General features: G+C 45.6%; 2 protein-coding genes across 11 annotated transcripts in view; both read left to right on the forward strand.

Annotated features, from left to right (window-relative positions):
* The first annotated feature begins 796 nt into the window (after window positions 1–796).
* LOC121610985 (E3 ubiquitin-protein ligase NHLRC1-like) lies at window positions 797–2,114 on the forward strand. The gene has a single exon (XM_041943333.1). The coding sequence runs from the start codon at window positions 800–802 to the stop codon at window positions 2,042–2,044; it is 1,245 nt and encodes a 414-aa protein (XP_041799267.1). The 5' UTR covers window positions 797–799; the 3' UTR covers window positions 2,045–2,114.
* Window positions 2,115–3,127: 1,013 nt separating this feature from the next.
* kif13a (kinesin family member 13A) overlaps window positions 3,128–17,661 on the forward strand; it is a 37,081-nt gene continuing 22,547 nt past the window's right edge. For 7 of the 10 annotated variants that reach the window (XM_041941617.1, XM_041941619.1, XM_041941624.1 and 4 more), the window contains exons 1-4: window positions 3,128–3,432; window positions 3,630–3,720; window positions 14,876–14,891; window positions 16,883–16,943. In XM_041941617.1, coding sequence (XP_041797551.1) covers window positions 3,378–3,432; window positions 3,630–3,720; window positions 14,876–14,891; window positions 16,883–16,943 — 223 coding nt within the window. In that variant the 5' untranslated portion in view covers window positions 3,128–3,377. The remainder of the gene's footprint in view (window positions 3,433–3,629; window positions 3,721–14,875; window positions 14,892–16,882; window positions 16,944–17,661) is intronic. The other 3 variants (XM_041941618.1, XM_041941620.1, XM_041941623.1) reach the window with 1 other exon arrangement.

Below are 17,661 nucleotides of genomic sequence, written 5' to 3' on the forward strand. Positions count from 1 at the left end.
AGACCATCGACACTGCACGTGCAATCTACTTCAACAATAAATGCCTTTACTTCTCATTAAATACATTTTGTAGTATGATTAGTACTTTGTAAGTAGGATAATGTTTGAATACTTAACAATAGGAAATCATGAATGCCCTTGCTCAACCCCTGAAGAGCACCCAGCAAGCAGCAAAGGAGTGCCGGATTGGCTGACTCAAGCACTGCTCATCTGGGATCAGATTTCACTTAGTCTGCACACCATGTAGCTTGGACTGAAATAGCTGCTTCATGCCGACACATAACAAGATGTTTTTGAAGACACGATTGATGTTCCTTGAGAAAAGAGGTGGTAGACAAAGTACCAAGAAAACTCTTAGCAGCTGTCATCACACTGAGTGTTCAACCACACAATGACACAATATAATGTCTCCCAGCCAATTACTGTTGCATTTTAATATTTAATATACATATAAAATAAGAAATGTAGTTTTTTTTCTATTTGCTTCAGCTGTGTTAGGAACAACGGGCTCTTAACACTAACATCCTTCAAGGTCTGTTTTAGTTGATATCCAGAGGAGGGCAGCAGAGGGCCTCAGTTTCGCCAAAAATGTCACGTGACTCTCTGGGCCTAAAGGACAGGACGTGAGTGTGTTGACAAAAATGTTGCAGTGCTGTGCTTTCATATAGCTCTCTTCATCATTCTCTCCATCTCACTTAAACCACCAGTCTTTCCTCCTCTGGTTTCCTGAGCCCTTCTGCTGCCTGCATCGCTCGTCTGAACACTCAGCAGGTTTAAAGAACATCAGGATATTGCAGTCATGGCCAAGAGTCCTCGTGCCATGAGTCGTGGCAGCGTGAGTCCTGAGGGGATTCTGAGAGAGATCCAGATCAACTTGCTGGAGTGTAAAGTCTGCTTCGAGAAGTTCAGCACTCAGCAAAGGGAGCACAGGCCTCAGAGCCTTTCCTGTGGCCATGTACTCTGTCTGGAATGCATCACAGCTCTGTCCCACCCTCTCCTAAGGAAGCTGGAGTGCCCGTTCTGTCGACAGCTGTGCAGCGTTGACGGCACTTCCCACTGCCAGGTTCTTAGTGACCTGCAGGAGCTGTTGTTGCCTTGGTGTCCCACATCTTCTGCTCCTCCTCGCGGGGCAAAGGGAGGCGCTGGCTCGGCTGTAGGTCTGGCAGCCACAGCTCTTCGCCTCTGCACACTTTTTGGCGGGTGGGGGACTCTCATTAACCCCACTGGGATAGCCGTTTTGGGCTCCTCAGGGACAACAGTAGTGGTGCATGATGGGGAGGATAGGGTGGTGGTGTTCAGTCCACAGGGCAAGAAGTTGCATAGTTTTGGGCGAAGAGGACGAGCCAGCGGGGAGATCTGTTACCCAGTGGATGTGACGGTGACTCCCTGTGGTCACGTGGTGGTCACTGATGCAGGAGATAAAGCTGTGAAGGTTTTCACGTCTAGGGGGAGCCACGTGTTGACAGTGAAAGATTGCTTCCTGATGCCCTGGGGTGTGGACACAGACAGCGGTGGGCACATCCTGGTCTCGGACGTCCAGGCTGGTACGCTCTCCCAGGTAAAAGTGGACTACACCCATGGTTTCATTCTGGAGCATCGAACAGCCATTTCAGACCTCCAGCATCCAAAAGCAGTGGCCTGCTGTCAGGAGAGTGGGAACGCTGCAGTGATCGAGCATTTACCTCACGACACACATCCACAAGGGAGGCAGAAACACGCAAGACTGAGAGTGTTTTCAAAAGACTTCCACCTGCTTTATCAGACAGACAGTTTCAGCCTGACCCTGCAGTGTACAGTGAGGCTGAACATGTCAGGAGTGGCCTTCGACAGAGATGGAGATGTGATCGTGATTGACTCCAGTCACGGGATGATCTGGAGTATGGGGAAGCTCCAGAATGGCCCGGCCCTGACTCCTCTGGTGGGGGACCACCTTATCCGCCCAGCTGGACTCGCGTTACTGAACGAAACGCTGGTCATTCTGGACAGCGGAGACCACACAGTGAAGATTTATTCTGCTAAATCTGATGCTGGGCCCATCATATAGCTCATGTATGAACAGGCCAGAGTAGCCGATGTGAAATGTAGCTTATCATAAAGTGATTAGGTGATCTGCCATTTTTCTATATATAAAGGTTTACATGGAAGATATATGTGAATATAATAAAATGAGTGATGCAGAGTACTGTGTGCTTTGTTTTGCATATTATAAAATCAGTGTATAATAGGCAAAATGTCATATATGTGTATATATGTGTTATTGTACCAGCTTTTGAAAACAAAATTTTAAAACCACAACATGTAATACAATCGTTTGCCTTTCAAAGGGGTCCCAAAAATAGTCTGAGGGCTCAGAAGAAGATTAAAGAAAAGAAAAAAAATGTATTTGTTACATGAATCTATTCTTACTTTTTTGTGTTTTCTTATATTGGATAAGATGGATTTCACCTCACATTAAAATTCCTAAAAATTAAACAATCTAAGGTAAAAGTGACTCTTGGATGAATTGCTTACAGTTTGCGAGTCCTGAAACCTGTTATGACTGGAATAGAGTTTACTTAATTTTCTCAAGGTCCTGAAAGGTCAAGGGGTGTGTGTGATAAACAAAGAAATATATGAAAGTAAGATTTTAAAAAAAGGAAATGATAAATCAGATTTTTGGGGGCATAGATAATGGGAATGTGTTTGCTGAGGGTGGTGGGGGACATGTGGACCCCTGCCCTCAGTATTTCTAAAAATCAGCTACGGCCCTGCTCCTGTCGTGTTTAATATTATGTATTAATCCTATTTTTAATCTAATTTTGATTATGATCAAAATAAAGAAGAGATAAAACAATTCGATTGGTGTGGGAGTCAGAGAGAGGAAGAGGAAAACATGTTTTTTTTAATGGCTGCTTAAACTTCCTTTTTAATAAACCCATTACTCTTCATTCCGTCTTTTAATGATGCTGATCGTGGGTTCATGTAAATCAACTTGTCAGACTGCCTCACATTTCTCGCCCAATGATCCCCCCCTCAACCACCAGCACCACCTCCCCGGAGAAGCGGCGCGGTGCGTAAATCCTGTCCCCCCTCTTTGGCACAGCCGTCTCCAGTCTGCCAGAGGATAGCAGTCGTGCTCCCAGTGGAAGATGGCGGTGGGGATGCTGTCTGGGGTTGGAGCAGAGTGCTGGATTTGCACTGAAAGCGAACCCGGATGGATATAAAGGAGAAAAACATGAACATACTCCTATCTCTTTTCCTCGAGGTGTGGACTCTTTTGGGGATGTTTAACTAGAGGCTTTTTTTCTGGCAGAAATCCGGGCTTCTTGTCGCGGATTCACGGACTACACACTGATAGCTCGGAGCATAGACAGGGTGGGAGAGAAAAGTGCCCGAAAATGTCGGATACAAAGGTAAAAGTTGCAGTGAGAGTCCGGCCCATGAACCGCAGGGGTAAGTGTTATAAGCGCATTTCTGTCTCCTCGCATTCGCGCTACGTTATCATAAAGTTTGCATTTCTTCGCCATTGCTGCTGTCGGCTTGAGTTTCGAGCCTGAAGGCAAATTTAGAGTTTGAAGAAAGTAGCTCCGATTTGTCTCTTCACACCCCCGCATTCTGCTCTGCTTTCCCCAAACAACTTCTCTCCACAGAAATTGAACTGAATACGAAATGTGTCGTAGAAATGGAGGACAACCAGACAGTCCTGCACCCACCACCTTCAAATGCAAAAGGAGAGAACAGGTAAATGAAGCTGAAACACTGCCAGCACTGTGGATCTGCAAGTGAATATGGGCAAAATACATTAAAGCAAACAATATGGTGCAGTGAGCGAATTGGAGCTGGGGCATCTTTTGCCTTGCTGTGGTTAGTTTGAGTGCAGCAGAGTACAAAAAGTCTTTGCACTACACTGTGGGGGCTCTGGGTGTTTTGCAAAAGCCTGTAAGTGCAGAAAAATGCAGACTGCACCCTCACCGCAACAACTTAATCCCACCCTGGTTGCAATACAGCTACAATAACATTCAAGGTTAGCGTATAACTGTCTTTCAGGCGAGCTCTTGGACCACATGTCCAGCTCAGATGTCTGAAAACACACCAGAACATCAGACGGCATGGTGATGATGCACAGCAGAGAGGGCTAAACTTGCACAACGAGCTCGTCTCTTCTGCTCAAACTGTTTCTGTACAGAAATGCCAGTAAAGAAACAGTAGACTAACCGTTGCTGCTGCTGCTGAGGACATCATGTCTGTCACCTGCTTGAAACATGATATTGTATTATGTAATTCATGTGAACTTTCTAATACTAATCACCTTGGCACAATCATACATACACACCGAATATAACTATTAAATCTGATGTGGGTTTTCAAGGCCAGAGTTGGCGGTTGAGCGTGATGTCCGGCCTCAGGGCGTGCAGACTTAAATCTCCCGAGTAAGAACTAATTGAACCTATGTGGCCTTCAAAGTGGTCTTCGACCACACCGGGCCTTTCACTAACGTCAGGATGACTCTTCTGCAAAAGGAAAGCTGAGCATCCCCTAATGCTTCTCGCACCCTGTCTGCACGGTGAAGGTCAGCAAAAAGAATAAAAGGCTGCAGCTTCTGCTGGCTTGTGATGGAGCCACACACAACACGTAGGCTAATGATGGCTGTTGAAGTCATTCTCATGCCATGCCCGTCAGCAGCAGCCAGAGATCTTATGTTTCTTTTTTCCTTTGCAGTTTTGCACTCGGTTCGTTTGCCCTCCTCTGTTGTTGGCGTCACACATGATTCAACAGCTGACCTGATTACCCTCTGGTGCAAGTAAATCGGAAAAGATGCTCATTTAGGAAAAGAAAATCCGGGACTGTTTCTTTTTTCCTTTGATTTATCGCACAAATCGGGTTGTTTCTGGTTATTTCAAATGGGCAGCAGCTCTCCTGGCTGCAGGAGGAGACCACAGTGTGAAAATGAAGTCACAGGAGGTAAACACATGCCACGGTCAAGACTTTCCTCGTGGGCCACGTCCACTCTCGTTTAAGTGTAACACATTCTCTGCTGTTCCACATAACCAACAGTCAGCATTAAATGGTAATGAGCCGGCTCCCCCGGCGGCTCGGGTCCACACATTAACCTGTATTTAGGTCAATTGTCAGAACTGAAATTGCCACACAATGGCGCCGTTCCAGGCAATTAAACAAATCAGATCTAACATATGCAGAACAGGACGCACAGCAACAGAACTAAAAGCTGTTGTGGGTGAGAGGTCAGGAATGACAGTGAGTGCGCAGAGATCCAGACTTCAGCTGCAGCGTTTTCTCAGTGGTGTGATAAGTGTTTGAATCTGATGCTGAATGTTTCCACCGCTACCTGTTGCCATGTCGTTGTGTAAGGCGCCAACACGTCGTCATTCGGGGGAAGTCTGCGTATCTGATTTAGACGTCTTACGGAGATGCCTTTCGTGGACTTAGATGATGTAAATCTTTTCGGCTTTGGCTGGATTTCACTCCAACAGGGTTTGTCCAGGGTCATTTTTTATTCTGCCAAATCTGTTTTAGAAATTTGATCAACTTCATCGTGATGTGATTCTTAAAGTCTGTAGCTGTGACTACAGCCTTTGAGTTCAGTTTGGTTCTGTTATGTCACATTTCTTTTCTATAGTGTTCTCCAGGCATATAATTACTTGTTAACATTTCAGTGCTAGTGCTGTGCGTGTGTGTGTGCGTGTGTGCGTGTGTGTGTGTGTGTGTGTGTGTGTGTGTTTTGGGTCTCTGTGTTTAGGCTGCCATGGTTTTCTTAAACCATATAATTTTCCTCTCGGCTGCTTGTGGAGCCACAGAAGGGGGATACCCTGATCACTAAGACTTCGCCTTGTTTTGAAGACACCTGTTCCTGTGTGTTGCGAATGTGTCAGATTTAGTGGGTATTAGCGTGCCAAATATGGCTGCAGGGCCCAGATCATGGGAACCTTTTCTCTCTCGTGGGAATGCTCAAGCGCAGCCTCAGAGAGGGAACAGCAGTAATGGATATTTATATGTAGACACATCTGAAATGAATTGAACTCTTGTTTATTCCTTAGACTGTAGATTTTGAAATACGGGATTCAACAACGGGGAAAAAATGACCTAATTTAGATTTCGGTGAAACCCTTTTCGCCGCAATAGTTTTGCTCAATGCCTGAAAGTACTAAATATGACTTCAGTTTGATGAAATACAGAAATTAGGTCTCTCGTGGAGTGAACTTGGAGCTGAAAACTTTCTGAGTCTCTTGAGTTTTAATCAGGATTTGCAGAGACCACACAGCAGCACGAAAACACGCCAGACACCTAAAGAATTTGAAGAAATATAAGGCATTTCCTTTGATGGCTAAGCCTCATTCTTTGCACCGCCGAGCATTATAGCGACACTCGTGACCCAGACGCCCCTCTCTTATTTCCCTGAGAAATGAACAATGATCTCGGTGGTGGGCGAGTGAAACATGGATTTTGACTTCAGGGCGACAGGTTAAGTTTCTTAAGCTTTATCTTTCATCTGCTTGTTAAGTTGGCACCAGTGGCACATTTGAAATGGGAGTCTGGGAACGTGGTTTTGTTTTCACGCGCCAGTTTGCTCTCCTTTGGGGTTTAGACACAATGACGGCTGGGGCGGAGGGGCAGAGAAATACCTGAGGCTGCTGTCTGCACAGGGGATCAGTGGTGGAGCATCGTGACAAGAAAATACCCTTCGACTCGCACAGTGGGGCCATGTTACATCTGTCGTGCCCCAGCATGTCCGTCAACCTGCAAACAAGGCCTTTGAGCATTGGAAAATCTTCTTTATGCAAATCCTTCCTTTTCTATATATTTTAGTCTCAATGTGAAGAGTTGAAAACATCATATTTTTTTAAAATATGTATTTAAATCAAGACATCTTTTGCAGGGCTCTCAGTGTGCCTTCAGTTTTCTTATCCTCCGAGCCTTCAAAGATGATCAGTGGAAGTACGTCTTTATCTGATAATGTCTGTAACCAAGCTTGTAATTTCCGCTCTAATCTCTTCCTTATCGCTAATGGTTAGAAGAGCTCAGTTGGGTTTATCTCCCCTTGACTGAGCTATCTTGCTTACTTGGACGTTGTAATCTGAATGGTGTGAAGAGGCGCTTCAGTTGAAATGCCGTGATACCTCCTCGTCTTTAAACGAGGTTCAGAGAGGGCCGTGGGGTCTATTTTCTCACAGCCTAAAAGGTTAAATAAGGGATTTAAAACCCTACTGTGCTTGTGGACAAGAACAGCGATATGGTCATATGGAGCTATAGCCAGCAGCTGGTTAGCTTAGCTTAGCATAAAAACTGGAAACGGGAAACCAGCTGGTCGGTCAGCAAAATTAAGTGTAAAATACATACATAAAATACATCGTATTGTGGTTGGTATGTGCCAAACTATTTTTTGGCTGGAAGCAGTTGCCAGGCAACCAGCGGAGACTCCAGGAAGTTGCTGCTCCTAGCTAAGAAAGAGTCCAGCTCATAACCCCTGGGAAACTGTCAATTAAAAAAGCTATTATTTATTGACATTCGTGTGCTTTAGAGGTCCTGGAAGCCAAATTTTGTTACCGCTGATCCCAAAAATTTTCTGAATTCTGTGTTTTACGATTTAAGCACATTGTGTTGTCGGAAAGACAAACAACTCAATAAGAAAATATACAAAATTTGATGAGTATCAGTGAATTTGATGCAGCACGACATTGGGTTATTTTTCATTGGGTCTCGTGCCGGACAGCCTCCATACGCCGCTACACCGGATTGGGTCGGACGGAGGCTGCTCTCACGCTCCTCTTTGTTACCGTTGCTTGACCAGAAACAGACGTAGCTCATTAGCTCATTGTTTCTAACAGAATATCTGCCTCCATGTATGCATCCTCGCATCTCTTTGACTTGTGTGTGTGAGAGACGACAAAGCATAGCAGCGTAGTTTTTTCTTCGCTGCAATTGACCCAATATGGTCAACATGTGCTTTGCCTTTACAGATAGCCTCTAATGCTGCCTGTTTGTTTGACCACCCTTTATGATACACTACTGTCAAAGACACACATAGATGTTGAGCTGACATGGCAGTCTCCCACCTCAATGAAGTTTTTGCAGGTTGGTCACACTTTCTCCCAAGTCACACATGACCAAGTGTCATCACGCTCTCCAAAACAAGCCTCTGCTGACAATGCTGCGTTGTCCTGTGGCTGCCCTCAGGAATGTTCCCTTTGTCTCTCCATTTTGCTCCCTGTGTGCCAATAATCAACCTTTCCATTCAGTAAGATGTTGTTCTCAGAGTTAGTTGGCCTAAATTACACATCGTCAGCCCAGCTTTTCTCTTTAAAGCTTCATTCGTGCGTGCTATTAGGAGAAAGTGCTGTGTGCCGGTGATAAAACGATCGTACTCCCTCGAGGACTGTTCCCTGTTTGTTTAGAGGGTGGGACATTGTTTACATCTTTACCCGGAATTGAGAAAAGATGGCGTCCTCCCTCTTTGTCAAGCCTGCGCTTCATTAATCTCAGATGTGGCTCCTCGAGCAGCCTATGTAAAAATCCGCTCTCACACATTTCTTCCATACTGACTCTGGTTTTCCCTCTCGCATGATTCTCCCAGATGAGGCCATCTTGGAAGTTTTGAAGCCGGCTTGTTGTGTTTGCATGAACTTCATGTCGTGGTGGGACAGGTTTGTTGTGGACTCCCTTCCAGTCTCATTGAGGGAAAGTGGAGCCAGGCCACATTAACAAAAGCTTAAGAAAGTTTTTCACTTGTGTCTGTCTGCAGACAAATATTCCGCACCTTAGATCTCATTACGTTCAAGCGTGTCATTACTGTAACAATCTGTTTGGCAAATTTCTCTTTGATGACTTTTATGATGTGCGTTTGCACTTCATGCACATGCTCACTCGCCTTTTGTTGTCTGTTGTCCTCGGCAGCCACATGGCGCGTGTATTCAGATAAGTGACCCTCAGACAGGGTCACAGGAGGTGTGTCCTGGTAGTAAATGTGTCACTTCATTTCCCCTTTGGGTAAAGACATCCTCGCCATATTGAACAAATTAATGAACTTCAGCTCGTTTTGCCTTGTTTGTTGCCTTCAAAACGAACCAAATTTAAGGCTTTAGAGGATATGTGGCCAGGATCCCTCTCTGTCTTTTAGCGCACATGCACACACACACACACACACCATTGGCCCACAGCCTGCTGACCCAGCTTGTCGCAGCGGTGTCAGAAATGCCGGAGAGGATTAAATTAGACCCTGCCTGCATCATATGTTGTGTTGTTAACATTTGTTATGGAAACTCCGCACAGAAGTCGGCGGGGGCATCATGTGTGCTGCTGATGGCAGTGCTCTTCATTAAGGCTGTTTTTGACATCCTGAGCTTGGCTTTCATATTGGAACTTTGACTCATGAGGCTGGTAGGTTGTCTCGCCTCCATGTTTACCACCGTTGCTCGGCGACAGAGGTTACCATGATACAGAAACGTTGTGGAGTTATGTTGATGACCTAATCAGTGATATCCCCCAGCCACCCGAAATATTTTCATAGGAAGCTAATTTTAGCATTTAGAACAATGAGCCATGGACTTATTAGCCAAGACCAGTGGTGGAATGTAATAAAGTACATTTAGTCAAGTACTGCACTTAATTCCAGTTTTCAGGTACTTGTACTTTATGCGTTATTCTACTTGATGCTTCTACTCCTCTACAGTCCAGAGAAATATTCTACTGTTTGCTCCCACTGCATTTAGCCAATAGGCGTAGTCACTGGTTACGTTTTAGATTAAAATTGCTTATAAAAAGCTTATAAAATACAACATATTGTTGAAGGTATAGACACTGACTGTGTATGCAACATGACGCCTCCTCAAAGGTGTCTGGCTGCAGTGTCAGTCATATACGTGGACCAAAAAAAAAAAAAAAAAAAAATCTAAGTACACATCAGAAACGCTATGCTTGTACTTACTCTGCAAGCTACTACTGTAGGAGCATTACATTTGTTGTAACGGAAAATTTTATACTTTAGCAAGCTAACTAAGCTAGCTGCAGGCAACTACCTGTCCAACAGAAAAAAAGCTTCGTCTCCATCCTCCATGCTCGCCAGCGGGTGGAAGCTGACCCCAGATTCACTCCAGTTTTGGACCGAGCTTTGACCGCTTGGCGTTTCGCCTCGCTATATTTGCGAGTTTTTTTGGCACTGTGTCCAGCTTCCTCTTTGATCTGTGCTGCTTATAGTCTGGCACCTGTTGGCTACCCTGTCCCGACCTCACCTGTGCGCTGTTATTGGCCGGAGGCTACACACCTGCTGCCCAGAGGCTGCAGCACAGAAACATCCCGACCACAGCAAAATAAGAAGAAAATAAGAAAATACAGGCAGAGAGCAGGGTCTCTGTAGATAAACACATACCTTTAGTGGGTCGTAAGTGATGACTGAGAGGGATTACCTTTGTATGAGTCTCTACATTGTTTTTCTGGAAACTCCTTTTGGGCTTGTGACCACTTACAAAAAAAGCAGTGTGAAGTTCGGGCTCCTTGTGGTGTCATTTGATTAACCGCACACAAGATTTGTGTATCAGGAACTTTGTTTTTTTAGTCTTTCTACTCCCATTATTCATCTCATGACCCCTCAGATTTATCTTGTGACCCTTTAGAGTGGCCCGTCCCTTCTATTGAGAACCACTGGACCAAACTGTACATAGAGTCGTTAAAACCAGCTCCACCTCTATCAGCTGCAACAGTGAAATACTACTCAGACATTGATGCATTGGTATTAATATGTAATTTATTATAAATTATAAGTCACAAGGAGCTATTGAAAACAAATAATAATATAAGTAAATTTAGTTGATTACATTTCTCGACTTTCACATAAGTTTGATGTTAAATGTGGCACTTTTTTTATACTGGAGTGTTTTTACATTGTGGTATTAGTGCTGTGACTTAAGGACGTGAGTACATCTTCCAGTGCCTAGATGTTACATATTTACAGTAGATATGTTATGTAATAAAGCTGAACAAGTCCCACAACTTGTTTGTGCGGTACAAGTCACAGTGAGCTGTCTCAGTAGCTCAGATTTATCCTGCAGGTCTGTTTCTGTCATCAACAAGCCGTCTTTCTCTGGAGCTGCTTTTTTCCTGCTTTTGAATATCCTGTATGTAAACGTCTGACTTCGACCCCTTGTCGTTTTTACTTTAGGATCATTCGACTAATAAAAGTGACAGACCAGACAATCCGGCATTGGAGTCATCTCGAGTGTTATTGGTCAGACACGAGAGCCACCCCCGCCCCCCTTTACTGTAACTCTGCCTGACATTTTCCTGCTCTCTCCTGTCTGTCTGTCTGTGTGTCTGTGCAGCAGGGTGACCTCTGCTCTGAGTGGGTGGGGACCGGCGTGTTCAGTTCTAAACATACCGGGAGACCATCTGAAATGTGCGCTCGTTGCCTCTGAGAGCACGTTGCACTGTAACCCAACACTTTCACACAGACACACACACACACACACACACAGACACACAGACACACACACACACACTTAGAGCTCTGAACGTTGTGTTTGGCTCTGGAGCTTGTTGAATTGTAATTGTCTGAAGCATGTCTGCAGCCAAACAGGGGAAAGAGTCATATGTGCGGTTAAATGGAGGTTGGGGGGGGGGGGGGGGGGGGGCGACATATCAGGAAGAGGATTTTGACTGAATGGAGGGGCATGCCAGAAAAAAGCTGTGTTTGTGAGTGTGTGCAGGGCAGATGAATGTGAATGTGATCTCAATGGGGGGTGATGTGATTTACATATTCCATGTGAGCAGCAGGATTATATAATCAGAAAGTCCCTCAAAGCCTGCTAAATCACACGGATGAATCTGACATATCCCTCATGCATTGGGAAATGGGGAGCTATAGCATGTGCCCATCCAGATTTGGATTTTTTTAATTTTTTTTTTTGATCTGAAAAGTCATTTTCGGGGCTGTGAAAGCCTGCTCCCAATCGTTGAGAGTGTGTTTAGGGAATGTCAGATGAAATTAAATGATACATAACATTTTTGAATCTCCATTTGTGTGATGCTTCTGAGAGCGTGGGCATGCAGTGTAATTTTTTTAAGGGTATGTAGATGCTTCAGTGGGTGGATGATGCTGTAGATTAATCTGGTGTGTTGCCTGCTGGGCTAGTAGAGTGCAGTTTTCGGTGGCATAATAACCCAGTGGCCTTAATCCGGCTCCGTAACCACAGGGGGGATTCCACTGCTGCTCTCCTGGTTGTCATACCTTGCTTTTGGGCACCAGCACACATGGTGCCATGTCTTCACCATGCCGTGGTCTGAGTGAATCTGACCCTCAACAGTGGTGTGAGGAGGTACTTCTTATTAAAAGTGATGAGAAATAAGGATTTTATAAAAAAGGGCAAAACATGAGGGGGAGGGGGACAATTGTAGTAGTATGAGAGGCCAGTTTCCCCCCTCAGCCAAGTCGAAATCATTCATGGGTGCCTTGGCATCAGGTAGCTGGAGGCGTGGGAGGCTGAGCGTGCCCTTGATGACACACACGTTAAGGCACGCAGAACCAGCCCCCAATGGGATTTTTCGACTTCAGCCATGCCCTGCTGGGTCTGCAGTATCTCCCTGCATCTGCCTCTGAGGGGGGAGGAATCTGATGCTATCTGGCACTTCTGTCCCATACATTTGTGTCATACACTTGTTCAACCACAGCGCAGCCATTAATAAGGCCACAAGCCATGACTTGACATGCGTGCCGATTATTAAGCAAACAGCCTGTGGCCTTCATGCGTGAATCATCTGGGGCTGCACTGTTCAACATTCACGACTGAGCGTCCACCGGCAGCATTTCTTAAGTAACGGGAATTAAGTTATTGTGATTGTGACTTAATGAATTAGGTGTAATCATTGCATATTGCATTGCAACTATTTTTTTAATCAATTCATTGTTTCAGTCAGTTTTCAACAGGTTTTTTGCTGCTAATGATGCTATAACATTAGCATGAACTAAATGTAACTGTTGGAATTACTGAATGAGAGGACATAGCTTACATGGTTTCTACAAGCAAGGTACAAAATTGCTAAGACGGACACAGATTTCCTGGGAGATTAAAGAGATTATGTCTAAAGCAGAGTGGGAGAACTGGAGCCTAATGTGCTTTAACTTATTGGGGGGTGGGATCTTAACATTGTGATAGGGGAGGGAGTAAGGAAAGACTATAGCTTTGAATACGATTGGGAGTAAAATGAATTCCTTATGAGACTTTGAGAGGAAATAGTAACCGTGTGAAGTCCTAAATATAGCCAGTTTGAAACAGTTCCCCCCTTTGTCTTGTTCAGCACACACAGCACGCACTCTACATACAGTACATGACACAATGAGCAAGAGCCACCAGTCCACTGCAGCAGCCACAGTTAGTTTCTTCTGCTTCAGAGTCCAGACTGCACGCATTCCATAACTGCATGTCTTTTGTCTCCGCATTCAATGTGTGTGTGCGTGTGTCTCTTTCCGGTCTTGTGTCTGTTGTCCTTTTGTTCTCCATAGGAATACTTCTGTTCTCTGTCTCTGTCCAGTTCTCCACCAGGCTGTTGCTGCCGTCTGTCTGTTTGTTGTCATAAGTCTCCCACATGTTTTTTTCACCTCTGCTCCCTGCTGTCTCCCTACTGATACCTTTCTCCCAGCCAATCCCCGACGCCCCTTCTCTGCTCTGCTGCGTGGAGGGCCCCGACTAGAGGACAGGGGCCCCGCTGCAGCCTTTGTCTGCACTGATTAAGACCGAGTCACAGTGGTTGTCAGTGGCCCAGATTCAGAGTCAGACTATGAACCCAAACGAGGCCCTCTTCCTTTTCCTTCCGTACCCTCTCACTCCCTTTTCTATCCCTAATCATAATGAGCTTGAGCACAGTTAATAAGTGTGGTCCTCCAAGGAAAACTGCTCATCATTTCTACTTTTCTGCTTTTTTATATTTAATAAGTGCAGACCAGCGTTTTTTGGGTATTGTCGTGCAGTTCTCCGGGCATGCAGTTGTTGGTGACTCAGCTCAGTGTGTGTGAGACACTTTGGTGCAGTGTTTCAGCAGCCTGTCCTGTATTAGTTACTGTGTGAAGGTGATGCCCTCCTCTGTCTCTGTGCCAGGAGACGCCTGCAGGAGGGATTTGCTGACTGCTGAAGGACGGCAATGTGGCAGATGTAGAAGCACTTAGGTGGTGGATATGTTGCATCATACTGCAACATGCGTGTGCACCAGTAGTCCTACATGTAATTCCCTAGCTCTATATTGGAATAGCTGTAACATTTGCTGGGTCTTACTTTAGTGTTATAGATTTTCTGGTTGCGGGAATTCCCTCTCCAGTTAACAGAATAATCCTGTGTAACTTAGTGCCATATATATTACCCTTTTGTCCTCAGTTCCGGCAGCTGCTAATGCTGAGTTCGGCTTCCCCAACCTGGCCTCACTGTTAAGTCCACAGGCATAAGAGCTATTTACTCAACAGAGTCAGTGGGACATTGAATCCTAAATCTCTTCCCTTCCTCACGCTCCACTGGCCCAATTATGAACCCAATCACAGCAGCACCTACCACCAGGAAACACCACTGTGAGGCAGCGAATGAATGGCTCAGTAAACGGGGGAAGGAGTGAATGAGGAAGTCACACCAGGAATTTGGGAAATGCAGAAACTCCGAAAGGAGTCGGAGGTTTCATTAAAAAAAATCAAGTGGTTTCGGTTTCAGTGCACACGTTTAATCTGAAAAAAGCTGTTTGTGTCAACACAGACAATGGGCAGTGTCCGTCTGTGAGAAGAGCAGCTGCATCTTACTGAGTGTGAACATGTTCCGATTGTTGAATTGCATCAATGCTAACCATGTTATTCCGTCTCTCTGTGTCCCCTGCGGGTTTCTTCTGCTTATGATGGACTGGCCCTCTCATTCAGCAGGAAACAACCTAAGGTATGTTACTTTCATCTGTTTCTGTTGCTACAAAAAAGACAAACAATTGGCCAGCATCAACAGAGCTGACACACAGTGGCTCCCAAGTTATTTTCAGTGCCATCTGAATTGAGTTCTCACTGACTGTCCTGGTATCACCAATACTGAAATCGTCCAGAAGCAGGATGCTACACAGGCAACACTGTTCCCCGAGGGGCTGAGAAGCATCCTGCACGGGTCGGTCCACCGTTGTGGCGTTGTTTCTAGGGCCATGATTGAGAGTGTTTTACTAGTTTGGTTGGTCAGCAGGAGCCGGATAGATGTCCGTGTGAATGTGTCAGCGGTCTAAGATCTCGTGAACACCCACAAAGGCTCTACAATGAGCGAGGGATGAGCGCAGACACTGGGGCAGTGTGTGTGCACATTCAAAGCTGCATTGTTGGAGTGCACCCCCACCTCCCCCCTTGACAACACGCTGGTGACCAGCTCAGAGATTTTTCATACACCAGGGATGGGCTTTGTGCTCGGTGCACTCGGCCACTGACGGGACCGGGGAGGGTATTAGCGTGGGCCACGGGCGTGCATGGTCTCTGGGGCCCGTGAACCTGAGTTACCCTGTAATACCCTTCAGCTAGACGAGCACGTGGCTGTCCGCTAAGTTATAGTGGCACTCAAATTAGTCCCCCTGCATTTGAAAGGCTAAACGGAGGTTGCAGTCTTATCACGTTCAGCCAGTTTTCATCTGAGAAATGACAAAAAGGGCACTGTGCTTCTCAGCTTCATCATTATTTGCACGGCTGATTAATAGTAATTGTCCAATCAAGAACAGTTTGTTGTGCGGTCACACCCTCAGGCTGGACAGAGACAGACCAGAGGAGAATGGAGCCCTAGTTACCAAACCAGCCCTAATTGAGAATGGTGGCACTTTTGTCCCTTTGAATGGCACCCACTCACTTGTGTGAGGTCACAAGAGGAGGTCTTGCTTTCAAAGCCTTGAGTGATCTCAGTGCTTCACATGCTGACTGTGCAACCAGTGGTTCCCTGGCCACTCGCCCTTATTATGATTAGAAGGGAGCTCAATTATTTGGGGTATTTGTGCAGGGGAAAGTGCTTTGGCAGAGCAGCAGCAATGCGCCGAAGGCCAGGAGGAGTAATGTGCAGCAGTGTTGTGCTTCCACTGCAGGATGACAGTGCAATCTGCACTGAGAAGTGGCAGAGCTGTGATAAAAATGTTTGGTTTCTTATTCTTTATTTAACCAAGAAAGCCAAACAATGCAATAGAATACGAAAGATGTGAGCCATTTCTATACATTTCTGTATCTATATATATAGAAATCCTAACATTTAAAGTACTGAAAGGGGACATTGAGGTGGAGCATTAGATGTGTGGGGTTTGAATGAATTTGTAGCACAGCATACAGTAACAGGAGCTGGTTTGTCTGTGAGGAGTAGGGGTCCTTGGTAAATGAGGCCACTGCTCTTTCTCAGAGAGCGTCCTCTCTGTGTGTTGCCCATCCACAGCTCATGCAGGTGCCTGGGGGACACAAGGGGTCTCTGCTGCTGCTCAAGTCTGTGTTGTGAGACCCGGTGCTGAGGGCTGAGAGCCAGCCTGCGCCACGGGGAGCAGCTACGGCCCCGTTTCCTTGGAGACAAGGGTCACCGGGTGCTGGAATTTCTTCTGGGGAGCGCTGACCCTGATTTATGAATTCATTTAACTCCAGCCACGATGACAAAACAGGCAGCAGCTAACAGTGGATTTGTGCAGACAGTCATGGCGCGGTCTTAACGAGCATTACCTCGAACAATACTCGCTTAGACTTCACCTTACTCACTTGGACAAGCTCAGTCCTGCTGATTTACTGCAGGGCGGCATGCTACAGTATGGCACAATGAGCCTGTTTTTGTACCACAGAAGAAGTAAGACCGCTAAAACTCAGGTAGTGTTGTACTGTACATGCTTGGACAGGTGTGAGAAGTGTGTGTTAACACTGCCTGTGCTGTCTCCTCTGCAGGTGTTCGCTTTTGACCACTGTTTCTGGTCCATGGACGAGTCCAACGTTCCCAAATATGCTGGTGAGTCATAAACGCTGAGAACCTGATACTTTACTCCAAAGAAGTCTGATCACGTCCCACGTAAAGACCTGCTGAACTCTGTGCTGCAGCAGCGCAGGGAAACTCCCTGCTTGATGGAAAGCTGTTTTTGCATCATGCAAAGCAAAGCACGGTGCGCGTGTACGGTAATTTGCATTAGAAGTGAATACATTAAAATTGTCAAAACAATAAAATCATCGTGGTTCTGTGCAAAGTGTACTGAAGGACATTGTGCTTTTGTAATAATCCACCAGTGTTTTACTTCTTTTAGACCCACCCACATGGTGTTTCTCTGGCAACTATTCATTCTTTTCTTCCTTTCATTTCTCTAATGAGCTGTGCACAGAAGAGGTTACAGCTACAGTTTTTGTAACATCTATAGAAAGAGGTTATTACTGCCAGTCCGAGGCAGATTTACATAATCATTGTAGATATTTTCCTTGACACATCGTTCTCATTTTGTGATGGAAATGTAATGCTCGCATCAGCTTTGTGCTGAAGCGACAAGGCAATCTGCTCGGTGAAGGGCTGCCTCAAGGGCCCGGGCCAAGGCTTTATTTAGCTCATTAAACAGCTGTCCCATTCAGCAGGAGCACGACAGTGAGCAACACAAGAGATTTCTCTACACGGCCCAACATTTTCCGCACAACCACACAGGAATTCGTCACCTTTCGCGAATCTTATTCTCCATTGTTTTTTG

Source organism: Chelmon rostratus, chromosome 8, assembly GCF_017976325.1.
Source record: "Chelmon rostratus isolate fCheRos1 chromosome 8, fCheRos1.pri, whole genome shotgun sequence".
In the NCBI taxonomy this organism is placed as follows: domain Eukaryota; kingdom Metazoa; phylum Chordata; class Actinopteri; order Chaetodontiformes; family Chaetodontidae; genus Chelmon; species Chelmon rostratus.